At 51.4% G+C, this 18,692-nt stretch overlaps 2 protein-coding genes across 4 annotated transcripts in view; both read left to right on the top strand.

Moving 5' to 3' along the window:
- Positions 1–3,773, top strand: part of P4HA1 (prolyl 4-hydroxylase subunit alpha 1) — a 36,277-nt gene extending 32,504 nt beyond the window's left edge. For all 3 annotated transcript variants that reach the window (XM_032190772.1, XM_032190773.1, XM_032190770.1), the window contains exon 15: positions 215–3,773. In XM_032190772.1, the coding sequence (XP_032046663.1) occupies positions 215–285 (71 nt within the window). In that variant the 3' untranslated portion in view covers positions 286–3,773. The remainder of the gene's footprint in view (positions 1–214) is intronic.
- Positions 3,774–7,629: 3,856 nt separating this feature from the next.
- PLA2G12B (phospholipase A2 group XIIB) lies at positions 7,630–14,646 on the top strand. Its single transcript, XM_032191720.1, has 4 exons — positions 7,630–7,864; positions 11,709–11,797; positions 13,084–13,249; positions 14,528–14,646. Exons 1-4 carry the CDS (start codon positions 7,630–7,632, stop codon positions 14,644–14,646), a joined length of 609 nt encoding a protein of 202 aa, XP_032047611.1.
- The last annotated feature ends 4,046 nt before the right edge of the window (positions 14,647–18,692 follow it).

Genomic DNA, 18,692 nt, shown 5'->3' with positions numbered 1-18,692 from the left:
TCTCTCATAGTTTTACATCTACTGCAAGTTTTTTATCTTGGATTTATATATTATAATATTTAATGTAATATTAATATATTAATTATTTGTGTGTGTTAAAATACTTAAGAAAATTAGGAAAATCCAGTTATTTACCAATAATAGCACAAATGTAGCTTAACTAGAAGGACGAGCCAAACAGATACAGTGATCACGTACCTTTATGTCTTTGCAGTATCCAATAAGTGGCTCCACGAGCGAGGACAGGAATTCAGAAGGCCGTGCACTTTATCAGAGTTGGAATGATGCAGACTCATCTTTCTTCTCTTCTATATTCAGTCTGTGTAAAATGCACACATCTCCTACAGTTTACAATTGACTAACACTCCACTACAGGTTCAGTCTCCAACTACACCAGTGTTTCATCTGTGGACAAAACAAACATACTTTTAGTTCCTTCTAAAATACCCCCTTAAAGTTTTACAAACGGATTATGTTGATTTTTAAGGCCCATGAGTATTACAGAAAGGAAAATAAGGACAAAATACAGATCAGGGCCACAACTGACAGTGTGTTACGTGTGGTGTTCCTTCACCGCACCCCTCTGGATCAGCGCAGAAAGCCGGTGGGTATTTGCTTTAGAGTCCTCGCAACTGTCAGTCTGCTGATGGCAGGATGAACGCCGCCTGGAAGAGTCAAGGGGAGGGCTCCTTTCTAAGGAAGGCTGAATTAAACCAGTTCGTATTCCTCAATTTCCAGACATCTGACTCCTTGCTTTTCTAGAGTACATGACCACTACTGCTGAAAACTGTGGGCATGGTTTGTGTTTCTCTGGGGAACAGGTGTCTCATAGTCTATTTTAGCCTGTTTTTCCACTTCCCACAAAAGCCCAGATTTTTTAACTGTCTTCTTTCTTGGACTCTATGGTGAATTTGGCTCTTAACCTTGAAAATGTGAGCCAGCAGTTGCGTATGCTTAGATGAGATGCTTTAGCAGTGTAATGTCAAACATGCCTGCATCAGCACAGCCTGACAACTGAGATTATGGCCCATCTCCTCTCTATTTCTTTCCTTTGTTGTTTGTCCACATAAAAAGAAACAAATGCTGCTTTTATTCCTAGTAGTAACCGCTTACATCTGTTCCTTGGGCAGTGGGGATGGGAATGTTTCCATCTTCATTAATCAATCAAAGTAATTGTGCCTTAGGACACTGGAATTTCAAATCGGTTATGAGGCTTCAGGTGATGAGGTAACACGCAGTTATCACAGAACACTCTCCACCCTTGTCCTCCCAGTTCTTGAGTTTTTGTGAGAAATAGTTGGCCTATTTATAATCCTAAATCTTTTTTAGATGCTTTTTTTTTTTCTGAATATTTTCACTGCCATGGATGCTGAGCACAGCTGGCAGCAGTGCCCTACCTTTAGATGCCAGAGGAGGTTCCCTCTCTCAATAGCTGGTGTTGCTCAGCTGGCAGGGGCTGCCTGCACTGCAGTGATGCCCCCGGTGCTGCCTCCCCCTCCTCAGCTATGGCTGGGAAGGGGCCTCTGCAGAAGCCCTGGTGCTGCTCGCTTCACTGCTTCCCTTCCCTGAGCCAGGCTGGGGCTGCTGTGACACACACCACCCACACAGTCCCCAGGTCAGCAGCGCCCATGCTGGAGGTGCTCACTTGCCATCAGGTCCTGAGTTTGCAGTGAGGCTTCCTTACGCTGAGATGACGTTGAAACCTCTGAGGGAGATGAGACTGTGGCTGCTGTAGCTGTTGAACTTCTGTTCCTGCAGGAGGAATAACTGCCAGCCCTGCTGACCCCAGCACAGACACACCTAAGCAGGGTGGGGAGAGGCTGCAGGAGGTTCGCTTCCCTAAGCCATTTCTCTTCAACAGCAGTTCTAGCAAAATGTCTCAATATTCCACTAGCATGAGGACAAGAATCAAAGTGAGCTGCACCAGATGCTACCTAAGCAGTCTAATTTTCTGGACGATGATGGTTTTACTGATTTAGGGGGTCAAGCCTGAAGTCTTTACCAAGAAAAAAATTCCCATTTTAGTTAATTGGGTTTTCTGCCTCAATAAAATCCTGAAAATTGAGCCAAAAGGTAGAAGAAACCAACTGCTAATATGTTAGAAAATACCTCTGGAGTAGTGAGAATGCAGTTATGGTACGATAGTTTGAGAAACTGCATACTGGCAGAAGACACTTTAAAACCTTTGCTGGAAAATGTGTTGTTAAATTGCTACTGAGCCTGTTAGCAATGGGACCTACATAACTGTTTATCCTTAGCCCTACACCTTCTTGCCTTTTGCTTGTGTTTGTCAAAGATGTGAAACAAAGCCCAGCCAGCAGTTACTGAAAAGCCCCATTAGAAACAGTTCCACCACCCTTTGTGCTGCTCACGCAGTCAGAATTGCTGGTGCCATTAGAGCAGTATCTGATACAGATTACTCAAAGAAATCAGAGCATATTTTGATCACAAAGGTGTGAGAATTCAAACAAACAAAAACAAACAAACAAAAAAAACCAACACAGAACATACTTACTCAAGTGTTCTCTTTTTTACGTGGTGTCAGTACAGTCGTCTCTGTTCTTGTCCATGGTTTTCTCTTTCCCATCTTGTTGGCTTTCTTAAGCTCCAAAAACGATCGCCATGGCTGCAGTGAGTCCTGCCACTTCCCTGCATGTAAAAGAGACAGCATGAAGTCAGGAGCCTTAGTTGGGGGCATTCAGTTCCTCTCGCTGGCTCCGAGGCATCTATAAGTGCTTCTGGATGAGCCAGCCCTGGCTAGCTAACGAGCACAAAAAGAAATATGGGTATTAGCACCGCAAGCATGTTTGGAAAACAGCATCTGGCTTTGCTATTACAGACAGATGCTTTTCTTTCAAGTGAACCACATTGCTTGACACACAAAGATAATTAACGGCTAACAATTCTAGAATTGATGTGAGGTAAAAGAGAATTACCAAATAAAAGCTGCCAGTGACTACTTCAGGTACTGCCATATCGGAAGAAAATGTGGGGCTCTTACATGTTGGATGGAAGAAGGCAGGGTTGAAGTGATGAGGAACCCTAATTTCATTATAGCAAGCAAAGTTTTTTTTTCCCCTCTCTGTTCAAGCAATACCAAAAGATGAACAACAAGCCCGAAAGAACTTGTGGAATGTCTAGGGCAGTTTGCTAACAGTTCCCTCCCTCACCTACCATCAGGTATCTCCAGCGTTGACGTGTGTTTTAAGAATGGTCTCCTAAGAGGCATCACCTGGGGAGTAAAAAAGTTTTAGAGCATGACTTCTTAAATCTGTGAACTACTCGATGACTTGCAGTTCTTCAGGGAAGAAAAACAGTTTGTCTTTTGGCAGTGGAAAATTTCACTTGGTTTAAAAGGAAAATCCCCCAGAACTCAACTTCAGTTCTGCTGAGACACATCAGACTGAAATGTTCCATATTATCAGAGGAGAAAGGACAAGCTTATTTTTTTAACCTGCAGACAATCCATGTGTCATCTTCCTCCACTGCAATAGTGTCCGTACACCTCATACCGAGCGTGTAGGTGATGACACAGGTGGTGGTGTTCCTCTCTGCCTTATCCCCTCATTTCTCAAAGGGCTTTTGGATCAAGAGCGTGGCTCCTGTGTGAATCTAGTTTTGTATTAAAGGTGATCAAAAACTGTTTGGCTCACAGTGACTGACAATTGACAAATTGCCTTACTGTTACAGTTTTTGTAATAAAAATTTTAATGTAAAAAAATGGGCTTGAAATAAAAGCCACTGCCATTAGCAGTGAAAAATCCTCCCCATGACACTCTCGTCATATATGGCTGTTGTAAATCTGATCACACAGACTGTTAATCACCATACCTGTGTCCTGGAAACAGCTCACTTGTTTCGCTTCATAATTAAGCGGGCAGGTGCGGAAGATGCTCCCGTCACAGATTACTGTAAAACGCATTGTCGGGCCCAACTTTGTGTCTCAGCTGGAAGCACACAGCGCTGCTGCACTGCACAAGAGGACGGCAGGTAGGCTGGGCTGGAGGCGTGCTGAACACAGAAACTGAAGGAAAGGCGCCGGCCTGCTCCGTGCTCTCCACTTCGGGCAGTAGCTGCTGCGGGGTGTCACGGGGATGGAGCGGCACGCGCTCCTGGCTCTGTGCTCAGAACTAGCAGGGCAAAGGTCGGCTGCTAGAAGACCTTTTTTGCAGGGAGGATAAATGCTTGTGTTTCCTGAGCCCAGAGGTCAAACAGGCAGGTAACAAGAGTTGTGGGGAAGGCAGCTCAGGCTGTCCCGTGACACAGCGTGCTAGGAGACAGAGCGCTTACCGGTGGGCTGCGATGTGCGGGCTGACTTCTTCCATGAATAAGACTTCTGTAGCAGTCCACACACTCCTGTGCCTCACTCCTTCCAGACAGTGGAGCCCCTACGCAATTTGTGGTCATCGGGAACCTGCAAAAAAGCACAGCAAGCTCAGAAGCCTGTGGAACGGCTGCGCTGCCCGTCCTGAGGCACCTGCCTGGGGTCAGGGGCCCTGGGCCGCCTTTGCCTCCTCTCCCATGGAACCAGGCGGGGGCTGTGGGTCAGCCCCGCACCCCTGCCCAGTGCTGGTGCTCTGTGTTACCCACCAGGTAAGAACTGCGATAACTACAGCACACGAGGCCGGAGAGCGACAGGAAGGGGGGAGAGGGCCTGCGAGTAGCTGCAGGGCAGGACAAGACGAAGAGAAAGGAAAGGGTGGGTGGCTGTCAGGGCCTGCGGCGAGGCCCGGACCAGGCCACCGACCTGTGAGAGCCTCCTCCAGCCCCTGGGCTCTGAGCTGCCTCTCGGCGGGACCTGGGCACTCAGCACCGAGCTGCATTTCTTCTTCCAATATTCAGCGACTCAGCTGGCTCCCACATCAGGCTTTGAACCAGCCATGGATTATGCATAAAATTCAACCACAAGCTGCCCATTCCCTCCTGAAACACCGGCAATTCATCCAGAACCAGTACAGCCCCTCTGTCCTCCCTCACCCCCGGCAGAACACGAAGGCAAAGGCTCTGGCAAACTCCCAAGCAGGGGGCTGCTGCAGGGCGGGTGTCTGCCCCGCACGTCCCTCCTCAGCTCTGTTGGGTTCGGCAGCAGCAGGCTGCCAACAGTCTGAGAGTGTCATTAGGAGGCAGTGACTCACCACGGCCGAGGGCTGCTCTATATTTAGGCATGACAGAGCCAGGAATGAATGCGTGGAGCTGGGAGCTGCTGTCCTGAGGTCAAGACAAGGTTCAGATCCTGGCTGTCAGGGTTCACCATCGTGCAAAGCTCCCCCTCTCCCACCTTCAGGGAGAACGGCTGGCAGAGGCCCACAGCCGGGTCAGAGGACCTGCGGGTACAGGCTGGTGGCTGGAATAAGCCCCCCCCGCTGCAGCTGCTGGGCCCGGTCAGTGACTCCCTGCGGTGGCTCAGGGCAGGGGGAGGTGCTATGTGGGGTTTGTCAGTGTTACTCAATCCCACATTTTTTTCCCGGTCTTTAGATCCTGAAGTCCGGGTGCAAGGAGCTGTTTGCAGCTGGGTTGCAAATGTCTGGGCAGACTGGTGGGAAGAGGGCTGAAAGAAGCAGGAGGAAAGAGGGCAGCTCGTCCTTGGGGCAGGGCAAAGCAGCTGCCACGTTTTGGGAAAGCAGTTTCAAGACCGCTTTTTTGTTCACAAACTCTTACTTTGGGACAAGTGACAAACCAGCAGGAAAGTTCCTGACTCCTCTTTTCCCAGGCTCCGTGCGTTGCCAGCTGCTCCCCCTGCCCCGCGCAGCTTTCCTAACAAATCCTGATTGATTTTGCAAACGGCCCTGGCTCTGTGCTCTCTGCCCAGAGGCGCAGGCTGCGTCCTGTGCGGCACAGCACGCACGGCTCACGCACCAGGTGCTGTGTTCTGCACCCCCTGCAGTCCTGCCAGCATTTTTCCCTTGCTTGTCCATGTTCGGTGGCACAAGGATCAGCCACCAGGGAGTAAGGGGTGACAAAGAAAGTCACGTTCTGGAGTTGCCACCAGAGCAACTGAAAGGCTCTGCTAAAAAGCATGGCACCAGGGGCTCTGCTCAGTGTTTCCAAGTTATTTCTGAACAGCTATTTTGCTCTTTTAATGTTCATTTCTGCCAGCCTGCTCCTGGGGCGGGGAGCACTGAGGCTGCAAACCAGCATGTCACACAGGGCAGCGATGGAGCCAGCGGGGACACAACTGGCTTCCCTCAGGGCACGACGCTGCATGGGGCTGTGGAACTTGCTCTTCCCTCTCCTGGGGCTTCCTGACAGCAATTCCAGCGGCACTGCGCAGCCAACAGCCCGCACCACTCCCAGGGAACACCACGTGGTAGCAATGCGGGGCCCTCAGGGTCCCCGAGGGGCACTGAGCAGGGGAGGGGGGCACCAGAACAGACCAAGGAGGCAGCAGCTGGCTCCAGCCCCTCGCTATTTCACGGAAGGGGCCTGCCCAGCCCGCCCGCTCCGCTCACCTCTCTGAGAAGCTGAGGCTGGGCTGCAGTCCCTGCTCCTTATCCCACACCTGGAGAACCTGACAGGGGCAGCATGTGGGGCTCTGGCGTTTCAGAAGTGCCACTGCTGCTGGGCCGAGTCTCCTGCAAAACAGCAGAACGTCAGAACTTGCCACGTATTGGAGAGACCCGCAGCCGTGCTCCCCTTGCTCTGGTCAGCACCCCGTGCTCCAGCAGACATGACCGCTGGGGCTGCCACAGCGAAGGGGCAGCTGTGGAGCGGCTGTTTGTGGGGGCAGCGCTGTGCTGGGACACATCTGAAAAGCTTCCCGAGTGAAGCTGGAACCTTCCTGTGCTGTTTCTCTTCCCTCGTCTTTACCACTGGTTTGCGTTGTCTTTTGCTGTTGGTCTGTTTGGCTGTTTCCTTTTAATAAGTAACTTTTTGAAACCCCCACAGGCCATGCAGGCCCCACGAGCCAGGGCCTGCTGCCCCCCCCGAACCCGTTACCTGCCTTGGGTTTTGGTGCCAGCCCTTTGTGCTGTGAGCCACCTGGGCTGCAAGTTGAACCCAGCAGCAGCACTACACAAAAGCAGCTGCAACAACCAGCTGCCTCACTCAGCCCTCGGGAGTCCCGCAAAAGGCAAACATGTATCTGCATCACTGATCCCATAACGGGAGGGAAACACCAAGGGGTTGCCCTCAACCCAGTGTTTCTAAACCCGACTTACTGCTAGCTGCTGCACCAGCCCCCAGGAGGCCCATCGCAGCAGGATACGGTGCTCTGATCCGCTGCCCGGGCAGGGGGAATTGTGGAGGAAGAGAAACTCTCTGCGGGGAGCAGGGCAGCCCGCTGGGCAGGGTGCTTGTGCTGCACCCCCTGGGCAAGTGGCCGTCGTTCAGCACCTGGCGGCTCCGTTCCGGGACCGTCCGGCGGCAGCCCGAGCCCCGGTGCTGCAGGGGCCGAGCCGGTTCCAGCAGCATTGTGCAAACGCAACCCCCGGCGTTTCTCCGCGAGCCGGACCCGCTCCAAATCTCCACGGTGCACTTTGCACCCTGATTTGCACCGTGACCTCATCCCGGCTCCCCCCGCAGTGGTTAAAGTCCAGGGCAGAGGGGTGCTCGCCTGCCTCCGACGCGGCACAGCTCGCCCCGCTCCTCCTGGCCCGCACGAAGGCTCCGGGGCCTGGATCCGGCTGCAGGATGCGGCTGCTTTTCGAGGCAGCGGTTCTGTGCCTGACCCTGGGCTTGGGGCACGGCACCGAGGACACGACACAGGAGAACGCCGCCCACCAAAGCTCCTCCACGGAGTCGTACTTTCCAGAGTGGGGCATCGGGGCCATCCGGGACAGCTTCGAAACAGTTAACAGCTACTTTGACTCCTTCTTGGAACTGCTTGGGGGGAAAAACGGCGTTTGTCAGTACAGATGTCGGTATGGTAAGTGAAGGGCGTCCGTGCTGGGGACGTGGGGCTGCTGACTGCTTTGCTACCACAGGCACTGCCCGTTAGGGGATGGTAGGAGGGCTGGCAGTAAGGTGGCCTGGCAAGGCATTTAGCACTGTCCCAGTGCTCTGTTACTTTCCTAACCTGGTGCTGAGGCCCTCAGAGCGGTGCTGCTGGCCCCCACATCCCCAGCCAGCTCTTCCTGGCTCCTCCCTCCCCTCCTTCCCTCCTGTGTGGGAACTCGCAGCTCTCCTTCCCGAGGCCACCCATGACCCAACCCTGGGCGGCAGGGGAAGGCCACTGCAGAGGCCACGACTGCTCTGCTGGTGCCAGCAGCAGAACCCCAGCCCTCAGCCTGGCTCCGAAGGGGCTGTTGGTGCTGGCAGCAGCCGTAATCTCGGCAACCTTCGGAGCGTGGTTATTCAGCAGCCGCGAGTTGGCTAATCGCAGGGGTTGGAGGAGGAGAGATAACAGGAAGGTAAACGAGCCCCACTGTCACCACGGAGGAACCTTTAGTACTCAAGGCGGAATGAGGCAGCCACTGCTCACCTTGGACTTTGAGAGATTTACCAAAAAGGAAAGGTTTGGATCATCCCACAGGGAGGGCACCGGGAGAAACAGAGATGCTACAGAGTGCCCGAGGCGAAATTAGGGAAGGCTGATGATACTCAGAGCTCATTTTGGGAAGGAAGCTCATTTTGACTCACCACTGTCAAGTCCTGGAGGAGTTACTGCTCTCAGGCCAGGTCTCTCCCTGCCCTGGTCCTGTGCCCTCTGTGCACCTCCACAGAGCAGTGCAAACACCTGCCCGCTCCCCAGGAGCATCCTGCTTCTTATCAGAGAAATCTTCACCTAGAAAGGAAAACAAACACACACTTCTTTAGCCCTGTTCTCATCCTCTGCTGAACAGCTCATTAATCACTGGCTGAAGGAGGAAACTTAAAATGCTACCTGTGTGCCTCCCAGGGCCTCGCTGCACCCTCCCAGGACCATTTGTCTGTGCTGGTTGCTAGCACAGACACTGCAAGCTGCAAGCAGAGGGGATGCAGGGACAATTCCCAACCAAGGAGACCAGATGCCCGTGCCCAGAAGAACGAATGCCAACCATCATTATTGTCTTGCTGCTGAAGCAGGGCCTGATTGCTTTTTTCCCAGCCAAGAAACAAAACTGGTGCATTCCACTCTCCTACTTCAGACAAGAGATACTGATAATAGCTTATTTTGCCACGATAAAGGTCAGGACTCACCTGTAATTGCCACATCCATCTTCAGCTCAGCACGAACACTTGGCTGGTCTGGCTGCCAGCCTCTCCTCCCGATTTATCAGCACCTGGTGAGGTCTGAGAACAAACAAGGTGACGGATTGCTCCCTTAACTCAGAACGTTACGGTTACCCAAGCATTTGCAGGAAAATGCCTCCTCCTCTTAATAAAATCTCTCTGGGCATCTCAGGGGGAACAACAGCCTCAAGTGGGAGTAAATCCCTTGACAGCTTCTTGCAGCTGTCTGGCCAGGCAGGATGCTGATGTTCTGCACAGCGTGTGGGCCTGAGGCACACCTTCCAAGGCCCTCTGCCACAGCACTCAGGCCGTGGTGAGGAAGGACAGTGTCTGCCCAGAGCAGAGAAACAACCTGGTCCCCCCACCACAGCAAGGGACCCCAGGAGCATCCGTTCACCTGGAGATCTCTTCCCTTCACCTTACCCCAGTACTGCAGTCTCAGACCTCCTGCATACGCCACAAATCTCCTCTAGCCAGCAGGCTGTTTGCCAGCCTCTTGGCACAGCCACAACGGCTTGGGGATATTAAAATGCATCAGGGAAACTCGCTTCCCATTAGAAACTCGACTTCAGTTCTCCTTTAAGGCAATGCCAATGAGGCAGTGCCCTGAAATACATCTCCCAGAGAACAGGCTTTCTCAGCAGGGCCGTGCTTCTATACATCAGCATCACCCCTCGGGCAGCCCACGAGAGGTGCCTGGTGAAACACAGGCAGCAAAACAGCCAGCGTGACCCACCCAGCCCCTGCCCCGGCACAGACCTGCCTGTGGGATGGGCAGGCAATAAATAACAACAGGCTCTGAGTCAATGCTCACGTAGAACGGGAAGCCCTATCGCCAGTGCCTTGCCTTCGTTTCTGTTTTCCTCTCAGCTACAAAGAAGATGTGGGAGAGAAGTTAACTGTGGTGTCTCGGGCTTGATCTAGCTGATCACTTTGCAAATGATTAAACTTTGTTTTTCAGAGGAGGAGGTGGCTTTCCTACAAAGGCTCATCTTGAGGGCAGTTCTGCTGATTTCACAATTCTCACAAGATTTATTTATTTTTTCTGGTCACCTTTGTAGAACATTTTAATAGCTGGAACTTCAGCTTGTTGAAGGTTTTCTCTAGAAACAGTTACCCCCACATACCAAAGCAGCCTCACTCCTACTCCGAATTGCCACCTTACCCCATAACTGGCTGCAGGAGCACAACTTATCACCCATAGTACAAGCAAGTCATTAAAATTTGATCCCATCCTACAAAATCTACCTCAGATTTTGAACCTGCCACTGCTTCCTTCTTCAACTCAAGAGCAGTTGACTCTGAGTCCCAATTCTTGGTTCTTTCCAGAAAAGGAACCAGGCTGTAGCCAGACCTGGCTGCTGCCCTCCTCTCCCTGTGCTGCTTGGGAGCCGTGGGCTGTGAGAGTCAGCTCATCTATAGGCACAATCCCTTCTCTCTGTAGCACAGCCACCAAAATAGCCCAATATGCAACGTGTCCTGAACTCAGATGTTACCTTGTCTCTGTGTACCTCAATGGACTTGTGTTTTGGTGCAAAGCTAATCCTATAATGGGGGTGTGCTGTAACCAGCTGATCTGTGCTCTCTGTCTGTTGTTAACTCGGCCCCACTGCTCAATGCTTTCTGCACTAGAAAAGGGCGTCTGGAGCAGGAACCTATTCGAAGGGACAAAAGGGTGGAAACAAGAGTAGCTGCCGTCCTGAGAAATACCTTCCCACCCTTATTTGCTGCAAGCCTGTTGTTTAAACAAAACTGCTCTACCGATTTGTGATTTAGAAGGTGCTGGGAATGTTCCTGCATGTGACCTTTTGAGGCATTTTGCTGTGAGGTCTTCCCAAAACCACACTAGATTTAGTAGATTTATGGCTCTATTAACCACTGGTAATTTAGGTACCTTGTCAGAAAAAAGGGGAAAAGTGTCTTCCATGGCTATCGGTGCTTACAAGAAGAAAAAGAGAAAACGGAGCTTAAAAGGATCCAATCCTGAAAGGCTAAATTACATCTACTATATATCTATACACACTCTCTAACAGGGATCAAGGAAGCTGGGACTTCACAACTCAGGTGATGGACTTTCGGAAGTCTTAAACATGCTTTAGTTGGAGCATTCACACAGCTTACAAAGTTTTCCCAAAGCAGGGTTCAAAGGTCTTGTTCTAACACCGCATCCTGCATTTGAGATCTCCCTTGCTGGGGCAGAAACACAACAAGCACTGAACACGCACCAAGGGACAGCAGAGCGAAACCCAGCCCCACGAGGGCAGGTCTGCACTGGAAACAGGGCAGTCCCGTCACGTTCCCTCTCTCCACTCTTTCAGCATCGAGTAAATAATTATTCAGGGAGGAACTTCTTGCTTCTCTATGCCTATTAAGAAGCATGCTAAGGGAGGGCAGATATAAAGGGATGAAACTGCAGTGTGTCAGTGGCACTCATCCTTCAGTCTTTGCACCTCCTGGAGAAGAACAAAACAGCAGGGGATGCAGAGCAGAGGGGAGCTGCCTTTGGGTACAACTCCTGGGAAGATCAGCTTTCCTAATGCTTTTCCTTTCTTCCTCAGGGAAGGCTCCAATGCCGCGACCTCACTACAAGCCCCAGGAACCCAACGGCTGCAGCTCCTATTTTCTGGGGCTCAAGGTACCCCAAAGTGTATGTACTGCCACACCCACCGCTCCGAAATAATGCAATTCTCTAATCACAGTAAGCAGCTGATAATTTGGGGGAGGAAAAATGCTCGGCTGTGCTGGATGCTGGCTGTGCGATGGCTTCTCCTCACGGCTGAGGGCAGAGCTCTGCCCAAGGGAGGGAGTGTCGCTTGTGCTGTGCTAGGGGACACGTTGCCTTCCTGGGACTGCCAAAAGACACAGCTGGCTGCTGACAGCCGAGCTCGCTGTCACTCAGGGAAGCAGCAAGACCTCAGGGGCTGGTGGCAGCAGAACAAGGATCACGCAGACAGGGGCTCGGCCCACGATGGACTGGCCTGTTGCTCTGGCTGTCTCTGTAGGCACCACAGGTTTCCTGAGCAGAGTGCTAGAAGAAGAAAAGGGATGTCCAAGCAGAGCATCGGTGTGAGGAAATGTGTTTTTATTGACCCTGTGCCCTTGTGAGACACATTTGATGCTGGGCAGCTCAGTGATTATGCTAATTATGCATTAGCATAATGCACAAACAGCAATATCTGGATGCATTATCCACACCGCTCCCTCCCATGCTTTTTGCCTCTACTGAGTACTGAAATAAACCTGCGGGCTTCAATGCTGCACCCTCTCGCTGCTTTAAAGGCAATTAATGAAATCATATTGGAATCACCAGAAAAAGCTCTCCCAAACGGCTCTAAGAGGAGAAATTACTATTCAGCAGCTGCATTACTGCTGCCCATGAAGCCTGCATCAATTAGGCCGATTCCTGCCCTGAAAACACCTCCCTTTACAGCCCATTTTTCTTGTTAGATTAGTTCCCTAAACCACATTTCAGTGCAAACCTTGTGGGCATTTCTGTGGCACCGCCTCCTTCTGCGGGCAGTCGTGAGCACCGAGCGCAATGGAGAAAAAACACATCCCCTAAATATTGCATGAGGAAGGCCAACGAGGGGAAGAATTCGTAACGAGCTAATGAGTCCAGCCTCTCCAGGAGTCAGGCCCTGCTCCATCACCCCCATGGTTATTAGCTAAGCTTGCGGCTTACCTCCAAGGGAGCAGAACCTCCCCAATCCATGCTGTATTTATCCTTGGTCTCACGAGTGTATCTGTAGGAAATGAGGCATTAATAACACTTACAGCAGATTTATTAGGCCAAGGAGCAGGTTGTGGGAAAAGGAGGAAAGGGGGCTTTGCCACACCTCTGGTTTGGGCAAAGGAGCCAGCGGGGCCCTGTAAAATCTCTCCCAGTTGCAGCTGTTTGAGTCCAAGGGACGCTCATCTCCCTTCCTTCCCCAGCTAGATTTGGGCATCCCCGCCATGACCAAGTGCTGCAACCAGCTGGACGTTTGTTACGACACCTGCGGGGCCAACAAGTACCGCTGCGATGCCAAGTTCCGCTGGTGCCTCCACTCCATCTGCTCCGACCTCAAGCGCAGCCTGGGGTTCGTCTCCAAGGTGGAAGGTAGGCTTCCCCCAGGCGGTGGCAGGGAGAGGAAATTTGGGCTTAAAACCAGGCACAGCCCTTGGGAACAGCCCCTCTTGGCTCATAAGGTCTGTCGTTAGGTGCAGCTGAGCTGCATTTGTTTTCCAGAGGTGCAGCCTGACTAGGACAACCACTGAAGTCTACGTGACCCCGGTACTAGTGTGGGTGGCTTTGTACCTGGTCACAGATAAATGTTTAGAGAGCGTGCAGGCCAGCAAGAGGAAGAGTTGTGGACTCAGACAAGTGCCACAGGCCAAGCACTGCCAAATTTTCATGGTCACTCTTATCTAGGGGTCCTCTTGCAGCCAACCTCTTCCTATCTCTTTGTTTTGCTCTGCCAGTTTTTCAGGTCAGCCCTCTTCCCTTTCAGCCTGCAGCGGTGGAGCCAACAGGCAGGCCCTGGGGAGTTAAGGGGGAGCAGAGCTCAGGCCCTGGCTGACCCAAGCCACCTTTACGGGCAGCCAAGCAGGAGCAGATGCCTCCAGCACACATCCTGGTGGCCAGAGGAGGGACAAGGGCTGTTAGTGAGAACCTCTGAGCTGTCCTCTTCTCCCATTGCTCTACCTCCTCTTGCCTTCTGCGAGTCTCCTCCACTGCCACCCCACTCTTATGGGGTCCTTTCCACCAGAGGCCAAAGCAAGCAGGCAAGGGCAGAGTGATCACTTTCCCTCTGTGTGGATGCAGACATCCCTAGCCCGCTTCCAGCCATCAGTAAACCCCAAACTCGATTTCCCCGCTGACTCACCACAAGCTTTGTAGCAGCTGCCAAACGAGCAGTCTCCCGAAGTACCGATACACAGCTTCAGGGCTGCTCTGGGGGAAGGGAAGGGGCTGGCAGACAGGCATGCTGGGGCAACCACAGCAGGGTGCTTCATGCTGGCATTGTAACTCTGAAATAAAAGCAGAACAGATTGGCCAGTAGTGGCTATGAACAGCTGTGAGGAGAGGGAGCTGGAAAGACCGTGCTGTGGAGGTCTTCTGGGAAATCTGCTTGGTACACGGTGCTGTTTGTAGGGCTCCAAATGCTCCGCCAACCAGAAAAGGCTGAGAGACGCAGGAAAGGAGCCTGGCAGGGAGGGAAGTCAGTGCCACCCCAGGTAGAGAAGCCCCAGGTCAGCAGAAGGCACCTCCTGGATTTATAAAAACACATTACCCAGAGAGAACATGCCCACATTTCCAACTGGAAGTACTCCAGCCAGCCCTCAGACATCCCGGGGTGCCTGTTACTCACATGCCTGATCTTTTCTTTCTCCACAGCTTGTGAATCCGTCGCAGACACGGTGTTCAACGCCGTCTGGACCCTGGGCTGCCGGCCCTTCATGAACAGCCAAAGGAGCGCCTGCATTTGCAGTGAGGAAGAACGAGATGAACTGTGAGGAAGAGCAGATCCCCTGGCCTCCAGCAGCCTGCTGCCAAGCGTCCCCTCTCCGCACAGCGCCTTCTATCAGCCCTCGGGCCGGGGGGACCTGGGCTGAGCAACACGCGTCGGCTACAGCTTTTGGGCAGAGGCTGCCAGGGAGGAGGCAGCCTGTGGAAACGGGGCAGCGATGCCTGCTGCCCAGCGCAGCCACAGCTCAACAGCCCTGTCCCTTTCCAAGTCCATCAGCCTGAACGGCCTGATGCCAATTTTCTCCACAGACTGATCAGGACGGGCCAGCAGGATGCAGTGATGGTTGTAAATGAGGGGATCACTTGTTTGCCTTAGCATTGTATTAGCATCCTGTGCCCCTTACCTTTCTAAATCGCAGTGCGAGGCATGAGGCTTCTGCAGCCCCCCAAAGTCCCAGTCCGTGGCCACACTATTCACATTTTCCCACTTCTGGTGACTGAAGGAGGGGGGTAATTTGCTCTCGGTATGTTGCTCACATCCATCCCTGACTTTCTCCATCCTATCGTTACACGCCCTGACAACCCTGCTTATTTAAATACTTGGTGGATCCTAAAACAACTTAAAATATTCAGGGACTTGGTAAGAATGAGAAGGACTCGCTGTGTTTGTGACACGTTTTGTTTGCAGTAATACTCAGTGTCTCTTACACACCTACAGCACTCTGCCCGTCTCAAGAGAGGAAGCTGCTTTTCTTTGTCTGTGTCACCCAGACTGCAGCTGTTTAGTTATTTTCTTCCTGTATCATTTAACAAAGCTATTCCCTTCAGAACCCTTTTGCACACAAAATGGCTGGGTATCCACCTCCATCTTCTGCACAAAGGCAACAGGAGGCTCACAGTTGTCTTGGACGAGCTTTTCAAAATCCTGGAGGCTTATCTGTCAGATGGCAGGGCTTATTGCTACCTCGGTGGGGCAGAGACGCTGCCAGCTGAAGAGCGATCGGCAGTTTCAGACAGCACCCTCCTTAAAACGTGGTTAATACTTCCATCTGCTCTCGGGAGCTTTTATTGTGTGTAAAATTAGAATTTAAAGCGGTCTATGGAATTTCATCTACATGCAACATTTGCAGACAGCTTTCATCTGTGTTTCCTGTTGAAAGGAAGTCGCTATCGGGTGTGCGTGCCGTGCCACATAAATACTGCAGTGTCTTCTGCAAACATATTTATGGTTCTGTTCTTCCATCTGTCACAGAAAAGTTAAGGCTACAGAAGGGTAATTTAACAAGGATGGAAAGAGTCTGTTTTAGTTACCTTTCTTCTAGTTTGTGTTTAAATGGATGCACGGCGCTATAAATTGTTTCAGCCCTGTATTCCTGTTCTTGCCAGTCATCTTTGCTTTACTGCTAATAGGGACTGCAACAACGGTATGGAAATAGGGAACCACAAGTGACTGCAGGAGGTGCACGGGGCTGTTTTCATTACGGAGGGCCTGAATTTACACTCACCAGGTGTAATGGGCTCCTTTCCTAGCTGTGCTCGTGCCACTGGAGAGTGAGGACTGTGCCGCCAAGCTTCCTCGCAGTGTGTGGCTATCAGAGCATGGGACTGAACCCTGATTATCTGTCTGAGAAATACATTTTTTTTTCAAGGGACAGGAAGGAAACATTCCTGATTCCAGACACTTCCCAAACTTTGCATTCCGTTGGTGAAATTGTGCCTGTTGTTGGTTCTAAAGGGGAGCACACACACCTGTGATTAAATGACACAATTTTAAAAACCTATCTTGTCTAATCCCAATAGCCTGCTACCAGATTAAAGCCAGGCCAAGCAACTGGTGATGGATAATGACATACACTGGAGAAACTGGAGGGTTCTGAATGAAATCTCTCTGTCCACACACGGACGCTTTGGAGCCACAGCTGATATAAATCTATAAATCATAACGTCTTTGTGCTTTCAGACTGCCGTTCATTCAAAACGCTACAGGCTGCTGCATGCGGGGCAGCTACAAGCAGCACGTTTCACAACAAAGTTAGGCTGTGGTGATCTGAAAAATCCCCCAAGCAGCTCTACAAGGAGATTTTTAAAACTTCAAGTAATGGCGGTGACTCATGAAACCCACCAGATAATCCTGCATAGGACAGAAACGGCGCATAAACTATGGTAAAACTGCTGTGGCTGAGCTAGTAACTGCTTCCCCTGCACGCTGCTCGTGCTCCTCAGCGGTGTCCAGCTGAGGTCCAGCTTGGGTCATCTTCATCTCCACCCTGCTCTGAACGGAACAAAGACACCGTGCTCACCCGCTGACTTCCTGTTGACTCTGCGTTTTGGCAGGATCATTTGCAACTCTTGCTGACGTTCAGCCCGCTCGGTCAGCGTGCCCTCTCCCAGTGGTGCTGCCTCAAATTTGAACTCTACGTTTCCACTGAGGACACGAAGGCAGGACTGGGAAGGCAGGTACCTGGTGTCTCCTCCTGGACACCCACCTTTTGACCTGCACTTTGCATCCTATGACAGGACGGGGTGGTGCCAGCCGAATCCCAGCCATACCCGTCAGGCAGCACCAATGTGGCTCGGGTTTGAACCGTGGCTGGCAGCTGGCCGGACCCTCAGGAGCACGGCTGCTGGGCATCTCACACACTCAGTGCCTGCTTGTGCACTGCCTTTTGTTTCCACTCCGTGGCGTGGCTGATAAAATTAAAGAGAAAAGCAAATCCCTTGGCTCTTGGATGAGTTTGGCCTTTGATTTCACGTCCAGGTTGTAAAGCTGACAAAGGCAGATGGAAACAAAAGGTAAACTGGGGAGAGAGAAAAGACTGAAAAATGGGTTTCTCTGTCCAGGAGCCTTCCCCTCCATGTCAGAGAAATGGGCACAGGGCAGTGGCAGAGAGCAGAGCTACTGTCCCGCTCGCAGCACAAACTGAGCACCTTCCCACAGACCACTCTTCACACGGCCACACAGACCAGTGCTTCTTCCTCATTACTCCTCCACATGATTTAGAAAAAAAGCTGTGGAGCAGCGAGGTTGTTTTGTATGGATTTGTCAGAAAGAGCCAGATAATGTGCACAATAAGTAAAACAAGCAAGGCAACAAATCTTCCACTCCCCACGTCCCTCTCACACTAACAAAAAACACCAGTTGCCTCTCCAGAAGGCACCAGCTAATTGATTTCATTTCCCAGCTCTTGTTTTAGCAAAACAAGTACATTCAGCAGGGGCTGTCTGAACAAAGAAGTGACAGCAGGAAATTGCCCGTGTGGTCCTAGTGTAGAAGCGAATCAGCAGAACCAGGAGGGCATGGCAACATGAGAAGGGCCTTTTTTATTTCTTTTTCTTTCACATATGGTTAGATAACACATGAAAAATGCCTTTCTGCTTATACCTACTTATTTTCATAGGAAATTTTTCATTTATTCTACCACACGTGCACACACACGTATTCTCAAATCAGAAAAGCAGCCATGGAGCCATTTAGAAAAGCCACGAAACTCCCAGCCCATCAAATGCCCATTCATCATGGAAATGTCAGTCACCAGCAGAAATAAATCTGCGAAATGGAATATTGCTGAGGTGATTTGTGCCTCCCTTTTAAATGGTCCCTTCACACAGACTCCCCATCCATTTGCGAGCAGCAATACATTTTGGCTTTGGCAGCAATCTGGCTGCTTCCAACTGAAGCAGCAAATTGGCAATGTAGACTTGGGGGGACTTCCAGCACACCTCCGAACCCGCATACCACGAAACTTCCCGCAGAAAACCCCACGACTCCACTGCACTGCCATAGCCAGTGCTGGAGAAAGGTCCTTCCACCTCCACTCTCCAGCCCTGCCCGTCTCGCTGTGCCTCCTGCCTTCCATCCCGCATTCCTCATCCTTCACCACACAGCGCTCCTGCTCCAGCGTGACACCCACAGGACCCCGAGCTGATCATCCATTTTATTTTCTTTGGAATGTGCCATGCTCAAATCTTTTTGTCAGAGCCACAGCCTTAAGAGGGTGTGGATTACCTCCAGGGTAATCCATTACAGCTTTCAAACACAGACTCGTAGCAGCATGCTTGGGGGCACGTGTTTATAGATTTTTAATGATCTTTT

This window comes from Aythya fuligula, chromosome 7 (assembly GCF_009819795.1).
Source record: "Aythya fuligula isolate bAytFul2 chromosome 7, bAytFul2.pri, whole genome shotgun sequence".
NCBI lineage: Eukaryota > Metazoa > Chordata > Aves > Anseriformes > Anatidae > Aythya > Aythya fuligula.
The sequence above is the reverse complement of the archived record's forward strand: the minus strand, read 5'-3'. Positions and strand labels throughout refer to the sequence as shown.

What these genes read in the sequence shown, in the direction of transcription:
- PLA2G12B (XM_032191720.1), top strand. Translation starts at nt 7,630, where the DNA reads ATGCGGCTGCTTTTCGAGGCAGCGGTTCTGTGCCTGACCCTGGGCTTG. An exon ending in TCAGTACAGATGTCGGTATG is followed by an intron (nt 7,865 to 11,708) that starts GTAAGTGAAGGG and finishes TTTCTTCCTCAG; the next exon opens with GGAAGGCTCCAATGCCGCGA. An exon ending in GTTCGTCTCCAAGGTGGAAG is followed by an intron (nt 13,250 to 14,527) that starts GTAGGCTTCCCC and finishes CTTTCTCCACAG; the next exon opens with CTTGTGAATCCGTCGCAGAC.